This window comes from Heterodontus francisci, chromosome 25, assembly GCF_036365525.1.
Source record: "Heterodontus francisci isolate sHetFra1 chromosome 25, sHetFra1.hap1, whole genome shotgun sequence".
Classification (NCBI taxonomy): domain Eukaryota; kingdom Metazoa; phylum Chordata; class Chondrichthyes; order Heterodontiformes; family Heterodontidae; genus Heterodontus; species Heterodontus francisci.
The window spans coordinates 17,318,562-17,335,014 of record NC_090395.1 but is presented as its reverse complement, the minus strand read 5'-3'; the positions used below and the strand labels follow the sequence as shown (position 1 = coordinate 17,335,014).

The 16,453-nt window shown below is 44.2% G+C and overlaps 1 protein-coding gene across 10 annotated transcripts in view; it reads left to right on the top strand.

The window, feature by feature from the left end:
• The window catches only part of sycp3 (synaptonemal complex protein 3), a 140,877-nt gene that overhangs the window by 95,472 nt on the left and 28,952 nt on the right, over positions 1-16,453 (top strand). For all 10 annotated transcript variants that reach the window (XM_068056932.1, XM_068056927.1, XM_068056936.1 and 7 more), the window contains one exon: positions 13,502-13,601. In XM_068056932.1, coding sequence (XP_067913033.1) covers positions 13,502-13,601 — 100 coding nt within the window. The remainder of the gene's footprint in view (positions 1-13,501; positions 13,602-16,453) is intronic.

The window sequence follows — 16,453 nt, the reverse complement described above, 5'->3', positions numbered from 1 at the left end:
GCTATTTGGCCCATCGAGTCCATGCCGGCTCTCTGTAGAGCAATCTAATCAGTCTCATTCCCCCACTCTATTCCCATAGCTCTGCAAGTTTATGTCTCTCAAGTGTCAGTCCAATTTCCTTCTGAAATCATTCATCGTCTCTGCTTCCACCATCCTTATAGGCAGCGAGTTCCAGGTCATTACGACTCGTTGAGTAAAAAAGTTCTTCCTTACATCTTCCTGCATCTCTTGCCCAAAATCTTCAATCTGTGTCCCCAAATCCTTGTACCACCAGCTAATGGGAACAGCTTTTCTTTGCCTACCTTATCTAAACCTGTCATAATCTTGTACACCTCTATCAAATCTCCCCACAATCTTCTCTGCTCCAAGGAAAACAACCCCAGCTTCTCCAACCTAACCTTGTAGCTAAAATCCCTTATCCATGGCCCTATTCTGGTAAATCTCCTCGGCACCTTCTCAAGGACCCTCACATCTTTCCTAAAGTGTGGTGCCCAGAACTGGACACAGTACTGTAGTTGGGGCCTAACCAGAGTTTTATCAAGGTTCAGCATAACCTCTTTGCTTTTGTACTCAATATGTCTATTCATGAAGCCCAAAATACCACATGCTTTGTTAACTATTCTGTCAATATGTCCTGCCACCTTCAAAGATCTATGCACATGAACCCCCTGGTCCCTCTGACTCTGTACACTCTTTAGAACTATGCCATTTAATCTGTATTGCTTCTACCTATTCCTTGTGCCAAAATACATCACCTCACAGTTCTCTGTATTAAATTCCATCTGCCACGTGCCTGCTCATTCTGCTAACCTGTCTATATTCTGTTGCAGGCGATATGTATCATTCTGTCTGCCCCACCTCTAAGTTTGGTATCATTGGCAAATTTTGAAATTCTACTCTCCATTCCAATAGCTAAATCATTTGTATATATCAAAAAACAGTGGTCCTAGCACTGAATTTTGGCAAACACCACTATCTACCAGTCTGAAAAACAGCCATTGACTATGACTCGCTGTTAAGCCAATTTTTTAACCAAGCTAACACTGACCCTCCTATTCGATGAGCCTCAACTTTGTTAACCAGCTTTTTATGTGGTACTTTGTCAAACACTTCCTTAATATCCATGTAGACAACATCCATTGCCTTCCCTTCATCAAACCTCTCTGTTATTTCATTAAAAAATGTTATTAGATTGGTCAAGCATAATCTGCCTTTTACAAATCTGTGCTGACTCTCCTTAATTAACTCAAAACCCTCTGAGTGCTTGTTGATTTTTTTGATTATTGAATGGGGATATGGAAATTACAATTATGGGGTTATCTGAAAAGAAAATACAGGTTGCTGACAGAATTGACATTCTGAAAAGCACCAGTTTCCTCATTTCCTTTTCCCCAAGCACTTGCAGAAATGGCAAGCAGAGAAATCTGTGATGGTTCAGATGGCCTTATTCATTGTTTGAAAAGATCATGGTTTTTGCTCATTGTAAAGATACGTATAGCCGTGATATTCTGATTGGCTCACCTAATGAACTTTCTACCTCTGTTCTGCCATTTCTGCCCCATATTTTCCATTTGATAGTTTGCCTATTGGATGACATGTTGTTGGAGTAATAGATTCCCATTTTCAATGATTGCCTTTTTATTGCTGGTTCTGGGAACATTTGTATTTTGCACACTCAGTCTATTGTAATGTATGTAAACTTCCTTTTACTCTCACAACATTGTCCTTAAACCTCAACTTTAGCCCTCAGCTGAACGATTTTGTGCAGAGTGTTGGATGATAATTCACAGTAATACCAGATGTGAGATAAAAGCAAAATACTGCAGATGCTGGAAATCTGAAACAAAAACAAGAAATGCTGGATTCACTCAGCAGGTCTGGCAGCATCTGTGGAAAGAGAACCAGATGTGAGACCTCTCCTCCCGTTCCCTCCACCCCTTGACTGCAGTATTTGAAATTTCCACATCGGTTACCAACATGACTTCTCAAATATCCAATTTGACCAGAATTATGGTCACTTTTGTTCCATGAATTTCTGCCCCCACCCACCCTGCTCAATCTGGGCTGGCTTGAAATTGTGGTCTCAGAGAGAAGGGATAATCTACTACCTTTACTAGAGATATTGGTGGTTATGGGAAGGTTACCAGAGATACAGGTTTTGATCTGAGTCAAACCATTGAATCCATTATGTGTTTTGAAATATTAACAGCATCTAAGTTAATATTGAGCTCTGTATATGTACAGGTATTAATCACAGAACCTTTATACTCGTGTCAGACGGGGTGGCAGGATAGGCGGTCTAATGATAGGATCCTCTCCCAAGCCAACATTCACAGCATTGAGGCAGTAATGACCCAAAACCATTGGGCAGGTCACATTGTACGCATGCCTGATACCAGGCTCCCAAAACAACTGCTCTACTCTGAATTAAAAACAGAAAGTGCTGGAAATACACAGCAAGTCTGGCAGCATTTGTGGAGAGAGAAACAGTTAACGTTTCAGATCTGTGACCTATCACCAGTTCTGATGAAAGGTCACAAACCTGAAACGTTAACTCTGTTTTATGAACTCTGCTTTATGGATGTTCTCACAGCATCCCTGAAGAGATCCCACCAATACATGGGAATCCCTGGTCAGCAACCACACAAAATGGAAAGGAGCATTCGGGAAGGCACCGATCAACTCCAGAGACTTTGACGGGAACATGCGGAAGCCAGGTCCAGGCAATTTAAGGAGTGTACAGCTCCCAAGTAACTCATTTACCTGTCCCGTCAAACACCACCTGACCCACACGTGGCAGAATCTGAGGATCGCGCTTCAGACTCGTTAGCCATATTAAAACGGAGAGAACCGGAGTGGTAGAAAGTCATCCTCGATCCTGAGTGACAGCCTAAGAAGGAGAGTGCAGTGCACCTGCTTAATGAACATATTGCATTCTAGTCACCATCTCCACCAAGGATACCAACTTCCTCATGGTCCGCGACCCTGGCGAGGTCCGTGGCTCCCTCCCCCATGGCTGTGATCACATGATGGAACAGAACCCCTCCTCCAGTCTGGGCCCTCTCTCTGGCATTATGAGCCCGTTTCTCCTGCAAACACATAAGAGAGGGAGATAAGGCACTGCTGTACTCTGTGGCCAATGCTAGCTGCTCCTATTCATTGGAAGCTGAATGTTTCAATGGTGGCAGGTCCTCAGCAGCACTATGATGCTCCTCAGCTGGTGTGTCTGTTGGAGGATGAATACCCAGAAACCCTTCCTGAGGGTTGGGGGGTTGCGCTCACCTTGCCAGAGTTTATCACGTTATTAAACCTCTTCCAGTTTCTGTGCACCACACTCCTGACTGCTGACTGTGTCAGCTATGTCCATCCATGCCTTCTTAATCGGCGTGGGTGGCCTCCTCCTGCTACCCTCCGGGAAGAGGACCTCCCTCCTCTCCCTTATGGCCTCCAAGAAGATCTCCAGGTCCGCATCTGTGAATCGAGGGGCGGTCCTGCCCCGCGTTCCAGGCTTCTGGCTCTCCTGAGACACTCAAAGTTTCTTTGAATGTATCATCTTGTAAATAGAGGGTACCACAGTAGAACGGCAGGCACAGTAATGGCAGCCATAGTGTGTTTAAATCAGGCCCGGACTTGAACAGCATCCCCTCCGTTCCTGCGGCTACTAATTGGCCACCAAACCCGTCTCCTGACCAATTAAGGGGCTCCCTCAGGGCCACTGACTATTCCTTCCCCCCACCAGTGGTGGGTTCAGGACCCAGAAATGTTCCCGACTTTCATTTCCTGCCTCTGAAAAGAAAATCCTACCTCTAGTGTCAACATGTATTGGTAGATACAGCCAGAAGAATTATTGAGCTTTGCCATCACTGGCTCATTGCTCCTGTTTTATCCATGGCCATTTCTGCTTCACCTCCCATCCTCTGTTTTCAGTTCTCTCACATTCTCTCTCTTTTCATCTCTGGAATCTTTTTCTTTTTCCTACTCTATCTAAGATCGTAAAAAGGCTGTCGTTCTGATCACTTGGCAAGCTAGAAATCTCATGATTTTAAAAAAAATTTACCTTAAGGAGTGGAGAGCAGTCGGATCTGTGTAGAAACGCTGAGAACCGGAAGCGGATAAATCCAGCGCGAGGCTCGGGGCCTTCACTTACCTTCAGGAGCGGAGAGCAGTTGGACCTATGTGGAAACAAGCAGAACCGGGAGTGGATAAATCCAGCGCGAGGCTCGGGGCCTTCACTTACCTTCAGGAGCGGAGGGCAGTTGGTCCTGTGTGGAAACAACCAGAACCGGGAGCGGATAAATCCAGTGCGAATCTCGGGGCCTTCACTTACCTTCAGGAGCGGAGGGCAGTTGGTCCTGTGTGGAAACAACCAGAACCGGGAGCGGATAAATCCAGTGCGAATCTCGGGGCCTTCACTTACCTTCAGGAGCGGAGGGCAGACGGACCTCTTCCAGCGCGCCGGAATTTTGAAAAAAAAAAGCCAACAGTGACGTCACAGAAAAGCTGGCAGGTGATTGGTTGGTGAGTCTATTATTGGTTGGTCTGCTATTAGGAAATAGTTCTAAATAGCTGGATAAGTATTTAAGGTAAGAAAGGTTTACAGTTTATTTTCATATATAGTAAGTAGTGTTTTTTAGAGAGTTCTGTTGTAACGAGCACCAGGGAAGAAGGGCCCTCGAGGAATTGATATTATTTGATATTAAGCATCTTACAAAATGTTTACTTTAAAGGGTTAAGTCATGGCAGGAGAGCTCAAAGCCGTGGTGTGCTCCTCGTGCTCTATGTGGGAATCTGGGAACAATTCCAGTGCCCGGGACCAGCATGTGTGCAGGAAGCGTCTCCAGCTGCAGCTCCTGGAAGCCCGGGTTTCGGAGCTGGAGTGGCAGCTGGGGACACTGGAGCATCCACGAGGCGGAGAGTATCATGGATAGCACGTATAGAGAGGTGGTCAAACCGCAGGCTCAGACTCCACAGGCAGGAGATGAATGGATGACCACCAGGCAGAGCAAGAGGACTAGGCAGGCTGTGCAGGAATCTCCTGTGGCGATTCCCCTGCAAAACAGTTATACTGCTTTGGATACTGTTGGAGGGAATGGTCTCTCGGGGAAAGCAGCAACAGCCCAAGTCGTTGCACCACGGTTGGCTCTGCTGCACAGGGGAGGAGTAAGAAGTGTGGGAATGCAATAGTTATAGGGGATTCAATTGCAAGGGGGATAGATAGGCGTTTCTGTGGCCGCAAAAGAGACTCCAGGATGGTATGTTGCCTCCCTGGGTCAAGGATGTCTCAGAGCAGTTACAGGACATTCTGAAAGGGGAGGGTGAACAGCCAGTGGTCATGGTACACATTGGCACAAACGACACAGGTAAAAAAAAAAGATGCGGTCCTAAAAGCAGAATATAGGGATTTAGGAAGTAAGTTGAAAAGCAGGACTTCACAGGTAGTGATCTCAGGATTACTACCAGTGCCACGTGCAAGTCAGAGTAGAAATAGCAGGATATATCAGATGAATATATGGCTGAAGAGATGATGTGAGGGGGAGGGTTTTAGATTCCTGGGACATTGGGACCGGTTCTGGGGGAGGTGGGACTAGTACAAACTGGACAGGTTACACCTGGGCAGGACCGGGACTGATGTCCTAGGGGGAGTATTTGCTAGAGTGGTTGGGGAAGGTTTAAACTAAAATGGCAGGGGGATGGGAACCTTTGCAAGGAGTCAGAGGAGGGGGGATCAAAGACAAGAACAAAAGACAGTAAGGGGAATAAGAAAAGTCATAGGCAGAGAAATCAAGGGTTAGAATCAAACAGGGCCACAGTGAAAAATAGTGGGAAGGGGCCAAGTAATGTTAAAAAGACAAGCCTTAAGGCTTTGTGCCTGAACGCGCGGAGCATTTGCAATAAAGTGGATGAATTAATCGCGCAAATAGATGTAAACGGGTATAATATAGTCGGGATTACAGAGACATGGCTGCAAGGTGACCAGGGATGGGAAATGAACATCCAGGGGTATTCAGTATTTAGGAAGGACAGACAAAAAGCAAAAGGCGGTGGAGTTGCATTGCTGGTTAAAGAGGAAATTAACGCAATAGTGAGGAAAGATATTAGCTCTAACGAGGTGGAATCTGTATGGGTAGAGCTGAGAAACACTAAGGGGCAACAAAGGTTAGTGGGGGTTGTACATAGACCCCCAAACTGTAGCGGTGATGTTGGGAACGGCATTAAACAGGAAATTTGAGACTCATGCGATAACGGAACATCTGTAATTATGGGTGAGTTTAATCTGCATATAGATTGGGCAAATCAAATTAGTCACAATACCGTAGAGGAGGGATTCTTGGAGTGTATATGGGATGGTTTTCTAGACCAATAATTTGAGGAACCAACTAGAGAACAGGCTATCCTAGACTGGGTATTGTGTAATGAGAGAGGAATAATTGACAGTCTTGTTGTGCGCGACCCTTGGGGATGAGCGACCATAATATGATAGAATTCTTCATCAAGGTGCAGAGTGACGTAGTTGATTCTGAGACTAGGGTTCTGAATCTTAGTAAAGGAAACTACGAGGGTATGAGGTGCCAGTTGGCTATGATGGATTGGGAAACGTTACTTAAAGGGATGACCGTGGAAAGGCAATGGCAAACGTTCAAAGAGCGCATGGATGAACTGCAACAATTGTTTATTCCTGTCTGGCGCAAAAGTAAAACGGGAAAGGTAGCCAAACCATGGCTTACAAGGGAAATTAGAGATAGCATTAAATCCAAGGAAGAGGCATATAAATTTGCCAGAAAAAACAACAGACCTGAGATTGGGAGCAGTTTAGAATTCAGCAAAGGAGGATCAAGGGATTGATTAAGAAGGAGAAAATAGAGTTCAAGAGCAAGCTTGCAGGGAACATAAAAACTGACTGTAAAAGTTTCTATAGATACATGAAGAGAAAAAGATTGGTGAAGACAAATGTAGGTCCCTTACAGTCAGAAACAGGGGAATTTATTATGGGGAACAAAGAAATAGCTGACCAACTAAATGCATACTTTAGTTCTGTCTTCACAAAGGAGGACACAAATACACCAGAAATGTTGGGGAACACAGGGTTTAGTGAGAGAGAAGAACTGAAGGAAATCAGTATTAGGAGGGAAATTGTGTTTGGGAAATTGATGGGATTGAAGGCCGATAAATCCCCAGGGCCTGATGGTCTGCATCCCAGAGTACTTAAGGAAGTGGCCCTAGAAATAGTGGTCATCTTCCAAGATTCTATAGACTCTGGTACAGTTCCTACAGATTGGAGGGTAGCTAATGTAACCCCACTATTTAAAAAGGGAGGTCGAGAGAAAGCAGAGAATTATAGACCAGTCAGCCTGGTAGTGGGGAAAATTCTAGAATCCATTATCAAAGATTTTATAGCAGAGCACTTGGAGAACAGTGGTAGAATCGGACAGAGTCAGCATGGATTTATAAAAGGGTAATCATGCTTGACAAATCTACTAGAATTCTTCGAGGATGTAACTAGTAGAGTTGATGAAGGGGAGCCAGTAGATGTGGTTTATTTGGACTTTCAGAAGGCTTTCGACAAAGTCCCACATAAGAGATTAGCGTGTAAAATTAAAGCGCATGGGATTGGGGGTAGTGTATTGCGATGGATAGAAAATTGGTTGGCAGACAGGAAACAAAGACTAGGGATAAATGGGTCTTTTCCGAATGGCAGGCAGCGACTAGTGGGGTACAGCAAGGATCGATGCTCGGACCCCAGCTATTCACAATATATATTAATGATTTAGATGAGGGAAGTAAATGTAATATCTCCAGATTTGCAGATGACACAAAACTGGGTGGGAGGGTGAGTTGTGAGGAGGATGCAGAGAGGCTTCAAGGTGATTTGGACAAGTTGAGTGACTGGGCAAATGCATGGCAGATTCAGTATAATGTGGATAAATGTGAGGTTATCCACTTTGGTAGCAAAAACAGGAAGGCAGATTATTATCTGAACAGCTGTAAACTGAGAGAGGGGAATATGCAACGAGACCTGGGTGTTTTCGTACACCAGTCGCTGAAGGTAAGCATGCTGGTCCAACAGGCGGTAAAAAAGGCAAATGGTATGTGGGCCTTCATAGTGAGAGGATTCGAGTACAGGAGCAGAGATGTCTTGCTGCAATTATACAGGGCCTTGGTGAGGCCAGACCTGGAATATTGTGCAGTTTTGGTCTCCTTATCTGAGGAAGGATGTTCTTGCTATAGAGGGAGTGCAGCGAAGGTTTACCAGACTGATTCCTGGGATGGCAGGACTGACGTATGAGGAGAGATTGAGTCGGTTAGGATTATATTCACTGGGAGTTCAGAAGAGTGAGGGGGGATCTCATAAAAAGCTATAAAATTCTAACAGGACTTCACTGGGTGGATGCAGGAAGGATGTTCCCGATGGTGGGGGAGTCCAGAACCAGGGGTCATAGTCTAACGATATGGGGTAAACCATTCAGGACTGAGATGAGGAGACATTTCTTCACCCAGAGAGTGGTGAACCTGTGGAATTCGCTACCACAGAAAGCAGTTGAGGCCAAAACATTGTATGTTTTCAAGAAGGAGTTAGATATAGCTCTTGGGTTTAAAGGGATCAAAGAACAGTACAGCACAGGAACAGGCCATTCGGCCCTTTAAGCCTGCGCCGATCTTTATGCCTCCCTAAACTAAAACCTTCTGCAATTCTGGGGTCCGTATTCATGTATTTGTCAAGATGCCTCTTAAACGTCGCTATCGTACCTGCTTCCACCACCTCCCCCGGCAACAAGTTCCATGCACTCACCACCCTCTGTGTAAAGAACTTGTCTCGCACATCCCCTCTAAACTTTCCCCCTCTCACCTTAAACCTATGTCCCCTAGTAACTGACTCTTCCACCCTGGGACAAAGCTTCTGACTATCCACTCTGTCCATGCCGCTTATAACTTTGTAAACCTCTATCATGTAGCCCCCTCCACCTACGTCGTTCCAGTGAAAACAATCCGAGTTTATCCAACCTCTCCTCATAGCTAATGCCCCCCAGACCAGGCAACATCCTGGTAAACCTCTTCTGTACCCTCTCCAAAGCCTCCACGTCCTTCTGGTAGTGTGGCGACCATATTGCACACAATATTCTAAGTGTGGCCTAACTAAAGTTCTGTACAGCTGCAGCATGACTTGCCTATTTTTATACTCTATGCCCCGACCGATGAAGGCAAGATTCCCTATGCCTTCTTGACTACCTTATCCACCTGCGTTGCCACTTTCAGTGACCTGTGGACCCAGATCTCTCTGCCTGTCAATACTCCTAAGGGTTCTGCCATTTACTGTATACTTCCCACCTGCATTAGACCTTCCAAAATGCATTACCTCACATTTGTCCGAATTAAACTCCATCTGTCATTTCGCCGCCCAAGTCTCCAACCGATCTATATCCTGCTGTATCCTCTGACAATCCTCATCACTGTCCGCAACTCCACCAATCTTTGTGTCGTCCGCAAACTTACTAATCAGACCAGCTACATTTTCCTCCAAATCATTTATATATACTACATATATCTACTACTATATCAAAGGATATGCGGCGAAAGCTGGAACAGGTTACTGAGTTGGATGATCAGCCATGATCATAATGAATGGCGAAGCAGGCTCGAAGGGCCAAATGACCTACTCCTGCTCCTATTTTCTATGTTTCTCTGCAGAATTCTCAGTTTTTAGTGATTTCTCTCATGATTTTTGCACTCTGGCTAGAGTTAGGAATACCATACTTGACCATCAGATCATTGGGAGCAATGAAGAAATCAAATCCATCTATAAGCTGAGTCTCTCAAATGGGGCCAGTGTCTCCCCAGCCCTAGCTGTACAGAAGCCCAAATTCTTGTGCCCAATCTAGTCTGTTCTGCCAGAGCTGCCTTTGTATTGAGTTTACAGGGACCGTGTGCATTGCTGATTATTTTTCTGCAAGCATCCCGAAACAAACATATGGGATTCACCAAGGCTGGCTGCTGGGACCACTCAGTAAAATGACACAGTTTGAAAGATTACACGCAGAAGACCATTTCAAATAAAAATACCTACCCGAGGGAACCATACAATCCACTAATATTGAATACCACTGCTATAATTTGGGTGTGTTTCCAGATTTTTTTATTGATACAGCACTGAAACAGGTCCTTTGGCCCACCGAGTCTGTGCTGACCAACATCCACCCATTTATACTAACCCTGCAGTAATCCCATATTCCCTACCACCTACCTACACTAGGGGAAATTTACAACGGCCAATTTACCTATCAACCCGCAAGTCTTTGGCTGTGGGAGGAAACCGGAGCATCCGGCAAAAACCCACATGGTCACACGGAGAACTTGCAAACTCCGCACAGGCAGTACCCAGAATTGAACCCAGGTCCCTGGAATTGTGGGGCTGCGGTGCTAACCACTGCGCCACTGTGCCGCCCTCATGCTCAGCACAAAAGCCCATATTCCACAGGCAAACCTAAGTTTTTAGTGAACTGAGAATAACCTCTGTGCAGGTAATGAGAGAGCTGGTTACTATCTGTGCACTGGAACTGTAACTCTAGCTCTCTGACATACCACACTGACAGGCAATATATCTCATATCACAGCTGCAAATCAATCTTAATGAGAATAAAGGTAGCAGGAACCCAAGTCAAAACATCAGCAGATACAAACAGCTCAGTGTTTCTCACTTAAAACAGAACTTACCTGAAAAAAATAAATGATATCTAAACTCTGTGGGTCTTGCAAGTAGTACATTTATTTTTGATCAACATTTGTGATGATGTTTATACATGACATTGGATATTCATGGAGTATCTACTTGAGTGCTGCCTGGAGACTCACTGTAGAAACCTCGACACTTAACCTCAATGGTATCCCTATTTTCTTTGAACTACTGCAAAGGAAGAAAAAAGGAGGTATCTTTCCCAATTAAACACTGACAACCCAAATAATGTATAAAGACAAAGAAACTGCCTGACAAGTGTTTCTGATATAAAGGTTACACTTAAGAAAAGAACTTCAATGACATCCAAGAGGAAATTGGATGGCCACTTGAAGGAAATAGACTTGCAGGGCTTTGGGGATTGAGCAGGGGAGTGGGACTGACTGAATAGCTCCATGGAGAGCCGGCATAGACTCGATGGGCTGAATGGCCTCCTGTGCCGTAAATGACTCTATGGCCGGAATTTTACAGCCCCCAACGAGTGGGTTGCTGGTGGTGGTGTCGGGTGGCGGGGGTGGTTAGTTACCAAAGTCGCTGCAATTTTACACGGAGCGGCAGCGGTGAGAAATGGCCCACCCATCCCAGGCCAATCAAGGCCTTTAGTGGCCAATTACCCTCAGCGTCCGGATGGCAAAAGCCTCAAGAACCCTGCCTGGTAAAACCAGGTGGCCTTCTTGTGGGCTGGGGGGTGGCCCTCCTGATCGGGCACCCTGTGCCCCACAGAGGACCGCCCCTGAAGTTCCAAGTGCCCCCAACTGATAGCATTCCCCCCTGCCCCCCTAACTGACTCCTCTTGCCTTGCCAGGGCCTGGCCAATTGTCCCCGGCGAGGCCCTAAAAGCTTACCTGTCTTCTGGGCTGTCCTTCACCTTGCTTGCGATGGCTGCGTGTAGTCCCAGAATTGCCCACCACTCCCGGTGGCACTGTTGGGACTGAGAGCTGCCAGCTCGCTGATTGGCTGGCAGCACCATTAGGCGGGACTTGATGCTTTAAGGAATTGGAAGTCCCGCCCAAGACCAATTAAGCAAAAACAGCCTGGCTCCCCAGGCCTGGCAGAGGTGGGCTGGCCACCAACTTTTCAGCCAGTGGGCGGGACCTCCCGCCCAATGAAAAATTCCAGCTAAAAAATTGGAGAAATTTTAAACTTCCCACAGTTCACCAGTCTGTGAATCCCCATAAAAAAAAGTTGTCTTTTATGGTTTGAAACAATAGATCTCTGGTTCTTATTCTTTCTCATCTTTACAAACAGCCTGGATTCAGAAACTGTCAAATTTATCAATGCCTCTTAAATAGGGAGAGTGACAGAGCTGTTAAAGATTCAGAAGAGATTTTAAGTTGCTCATGGAATTGCTTAAGCAAATATCAAATAAAATCTAACACAGAAATGTAAAGTGATACATATATGTGTGTTAATATATTATGTATAAAAATGTATATAATTTAAATGAATAACCCAGGGCTGTGGCTAAACTAATACAACATGGGAGGATATAGCCAGAACAGTGGAGAACAAGCTTCTCAGTGCACGGAACAGACCAGTACTGCATCTATTTTTAATTACTGTACCAGGGAAGAAAGAGGTAGCGAGAGAGTAAGAATACTTAGAGGGATGAGCTGAATGGCATTTTTTTATACCTGAGTTTCATGTGTTATATATTAATGGTAGCAGAGACAGTGACTTGATAAACCAGGCTGACTACTCCACCTAAAGAATTTTCAGAGAAGGCTGTTGTATTTTTTTTCCAGTTTCTTCCAGGAATAGCAATTGGGACTCACAGCTTCAAGAAATTGCAGCATCCATGACTGATCCATCTACGCTATTTCAGATCATAACTATCTCTATATCTAGATTTTTGTTTTTGATTATGTGTGCAGGCATCTTATACCAACTTGACTTCAAAAGAAAATATTAATCATGTGGGCATTCTAGATACTCAAGTTCCCTATTCAACATACAGCTATCTATAAGGACTCTGTGAAGTACTCTTCTTGCATGAAAGCTTTTGATCAAGGACGTGTCCAGCTAATAGAGTTACTGCAGGGTACTAGTACTGCAAGAGTTGGAACTTTTATTGTTTTGGAACCTTTTTAAAGTACTCCTGAGAAATCAAGTGTTCCATTATCTATCATTCTGCTGATTGTTCAATTTTGCTTCTGTGTTATTTCTGTGTCTTAAAAAACAATTTATTTCAGCCTGAACTATAAAATCTGCCAGTGTTGTTTTTCTCCAATGTCAATCAGTACTACACTGGCATACGTGTACTGTTTCCAGTGCATACCCCAACAATAGAAGGTTCATTGTCTACCTGGAAGCCAACTGTCAGAAATACTTTGGTCATAGGGAGTGCTTACTGCTTGTAGATCTTGTATTGAGCAGGAGTACAGAATATTGAGAGATAGCATTAATCCTAATATCCAGCAGTGCCCATATCATAGGATCTGTCCCACCTTTTGAAAAGAACCAGGAGTGCCTGTGAGTTAGTTCTAAGAAGAGTCTATTCCACATATCTACTAGTCAACATAGAATATTGTTTTAAAGCTCTGGTCCAGATTGAGATTCACCAGTTTTGTACTCAATCTCTTGAGTTTTTTTCTGCCCTTCTGAAGGTGCTGTTTCTTACATAAGAAGCTGGTCTAGTTCCCATTCCTAATGTATGTGGTGTCAATGAATGGTGTTGATGGTGATGGATGCTGGTTCCCAGGATTGGTCACTGAGTAGCCCTTGGGCGCATTGACACTGCTATTTTTTTTGATTTACTTTGTTTTATTTGTATAGGCAAAAGCTGACTGATGATTACTGTAAGCAGTTTACTGGAATCTTCCAGCAATGGGAGAAAGATATTCAAAAGGCCAAGGATCAAGAAGAGAAAATAGAAGTAAGTGTCCAGACATTGTCTTGAATAATGTTATTTTATCTTAAGTATATGTACAAGATTTCTTCAGGATGTTACATAGGACTGAATGAAGCATGAGTTTCTCATGACTAGATCAGAACAATGAAAAATAGCATTCAATAATTAAAACTACGCGTGATAGTTAACTTCCTTAACATGGACCTAACACAGTTTTCTAACAAAACTGTTCCATAATTTCTTCTTTCAGTTTCCTCCATATAGCACAGGAATAAGCTTAGGTTGGCAGTGGAGAGAAAATAAGGACAGGAGGAGGCCATTTAGCTCTTCAAGTCTGTTCTGCCATTCAATGAGATCATGGCTGATCATGACCTAACTCCATCGACCCACCTTTGCCCTCTATCCCTCAATACTTTTGGTTAACAAAAATCTATCAATCTCAGTTTTAAAATTAAGAATTGATCTAATATTAGTTGCTGTTTGTGAAAGAGTGTTCAAAACTTCTACCACCCTAAGTGTGTAGAAATCTTTCCTAATTTCACTCCTGAAAGGTCTGACTCTAATTTTTAAACTATGCCCCCTAGTCGAAGACTACTTAACCAGAGGAAATAGTTTATCTATAGATACCCTAATTGTTCCCTTTAATAGCTTGAAATCACCCTTTAATCTTCTAAATTCCTGAGAATACAATCCTAGTCTGTGTAATCTCTCTTCGTAATTTAACCCTTGGTGTCCATATAACATTCTGGTAAATCTACACTGCATTCCCTCCAAGGACAATGCATTCTTCTTAATGTGTGACCAGAACTACAAACAGTACTCCAGGTGTGGTCTACCCAGGGCGTTGTATAGCTGAAGCATGACTTGTGTTCTAGAACTATAGAAAAATTACGGCACAGAAGGAGGCTATTCATCCCATCATGTCCGCGCTTGCTGCAAAAACTCGCCGCCCAATCTAATCCCACCTTCTAGCACCTGGTCCGTAGCCTTGCAGGTTATAGCACTTCAGGTGCATGTCCAGGTATCTTTTAAATGAGTTGAGGGTTTCTGCCTCCACCACCGTTCCTGGCAGTGAATTCCAGACACCCACCACCCTCTGGGTGAAAAAGGTTTTCCTCATGTCCCCTCTAATTCTTCTACCAATCACCTTAAATCTGTGCCGACTAGTAATTGACCTCTGCTACAGGAAACAATCCTTTCTGTCTACTCTATCTAGGCCCCTCATAATTTTGTACACCTCAATTAAGTCACCCCTCAGCCTCCTCTGTTCTAAGGAAAACAACCCTAGCCTATCCACTCTTTCCTCATAGCTGCAACTTTCAAGCTATGACAACATTCTTGTAAATCTCCTCTGTACTCTCTCCAGAGCAATTATGTCCTTCCTTTGATGTGGTGACCAGAACTGTACGCAGTACTCCAACTGTGGCCTAACCAGCGTTTTGTACAATTCCAGCATTATATCCCTGCTTTTGTATTCTATGCCTCGGCCAATAAAGGAAAGCATTCCATATGCCTTCTTCACCACTCTATCTACCTGTTCTGCCACCTTCAGGGACTTGTGGGCATGCACTCCAAGGTCTCTCACTTCTTCTACCCCTCTCAATATCCTCCTGTTTATTGTGTATTCCCTTGCTTTGTTTTCCCTCCCCAAATGCATTACCTCACACTTCTCTGGATTGAATTCCATTTGCCACTTTTCCGCCCACTCAACCAAACCATTGATATTATTCTGGAGTCTGCAGCTGTCCTCTTCACTATCAACTACACGGCCAATTTTTGTGTGCTCAGCAAATTTCCCAATCATGCCTCCCACATTTAAGTCCAAATCATGAATATATTCCACAAACAGCAAGGGGCCCAACACTGAGCCTTGTGGAACACCACTGGAAACCTCCTTCCATTCGCAAAAACATCAGTCGTCTACTAGCCTTTGTTTCCTGTCTCTGAGCCAATTTTGGATCCAATTTGCCACATTCCCCTGTATCCCATGGGCTTTCATTTTTCTGACCAGCCTGCAATGCGGGAGTTTGTCAGATGCCTTACTAGAGTCCATGTAGACCACATCCACTGCACTACCCCCCTCATCAATCCTCCTTGTTACTTTCTCAAAGAACTCAATCAAGTTAGTGAGACATGACCTTCCCTTAACAAGTCCATGCTGACTATTCCTGATTAATCCTTGCCTTTCTAAGTGGCAGTTTATCCTGTCTCAGAATTGATTCTAATAATTTACCCACCACCGAGGTCAGACTGACCGGCCTATGATTATTTGGCCTATTCATCGCACCCTTTTTAAACAATGATATAATGTTTGCAGACCTTGCCCGTATCCAGTGAGGATTTGAAGATGATCCTCAGAGCATCCGCTATTTCCTCCCTGGCTTCCTTTAACAAGCTGAGATGCAATCCATCCGGCCCTGGCGATTTATCCACCTTCAAGGATGTCAGACCCTCCAGTACTTCCTCTCTTGTCCTCCCTCTAATCCTCTAGAAATAAAGGCCAGCATTCCATTAACCTTTTTGTTCCTATTCATGACATTTTAATCATCTGTCTACATAGACCCAAGTCTCTTTGGACCTCCAATGTTCTTAGCTTTTCACCATTGAGAAAGTACCGTGTTCCATTAGTTTTAGTTCAACTTGGATGACCTTACATTTGCCTGCATTGAAATCCATTTGCCACAGTTTTACCCATTCACTTAAACTATCAACGTCTCTTTGTAATGTTACTCCTCCACCTACACTGCTTACAATACCACCTGCCTTTGTGGCATTGGAAAATTCGGATATGTGGTTCCAACACTGATCCTTGTGAGACACCGCTAATCACGTCATGCTAATTAGAGTACTTGCCCATTATCCCTGCTTTCTGTCTC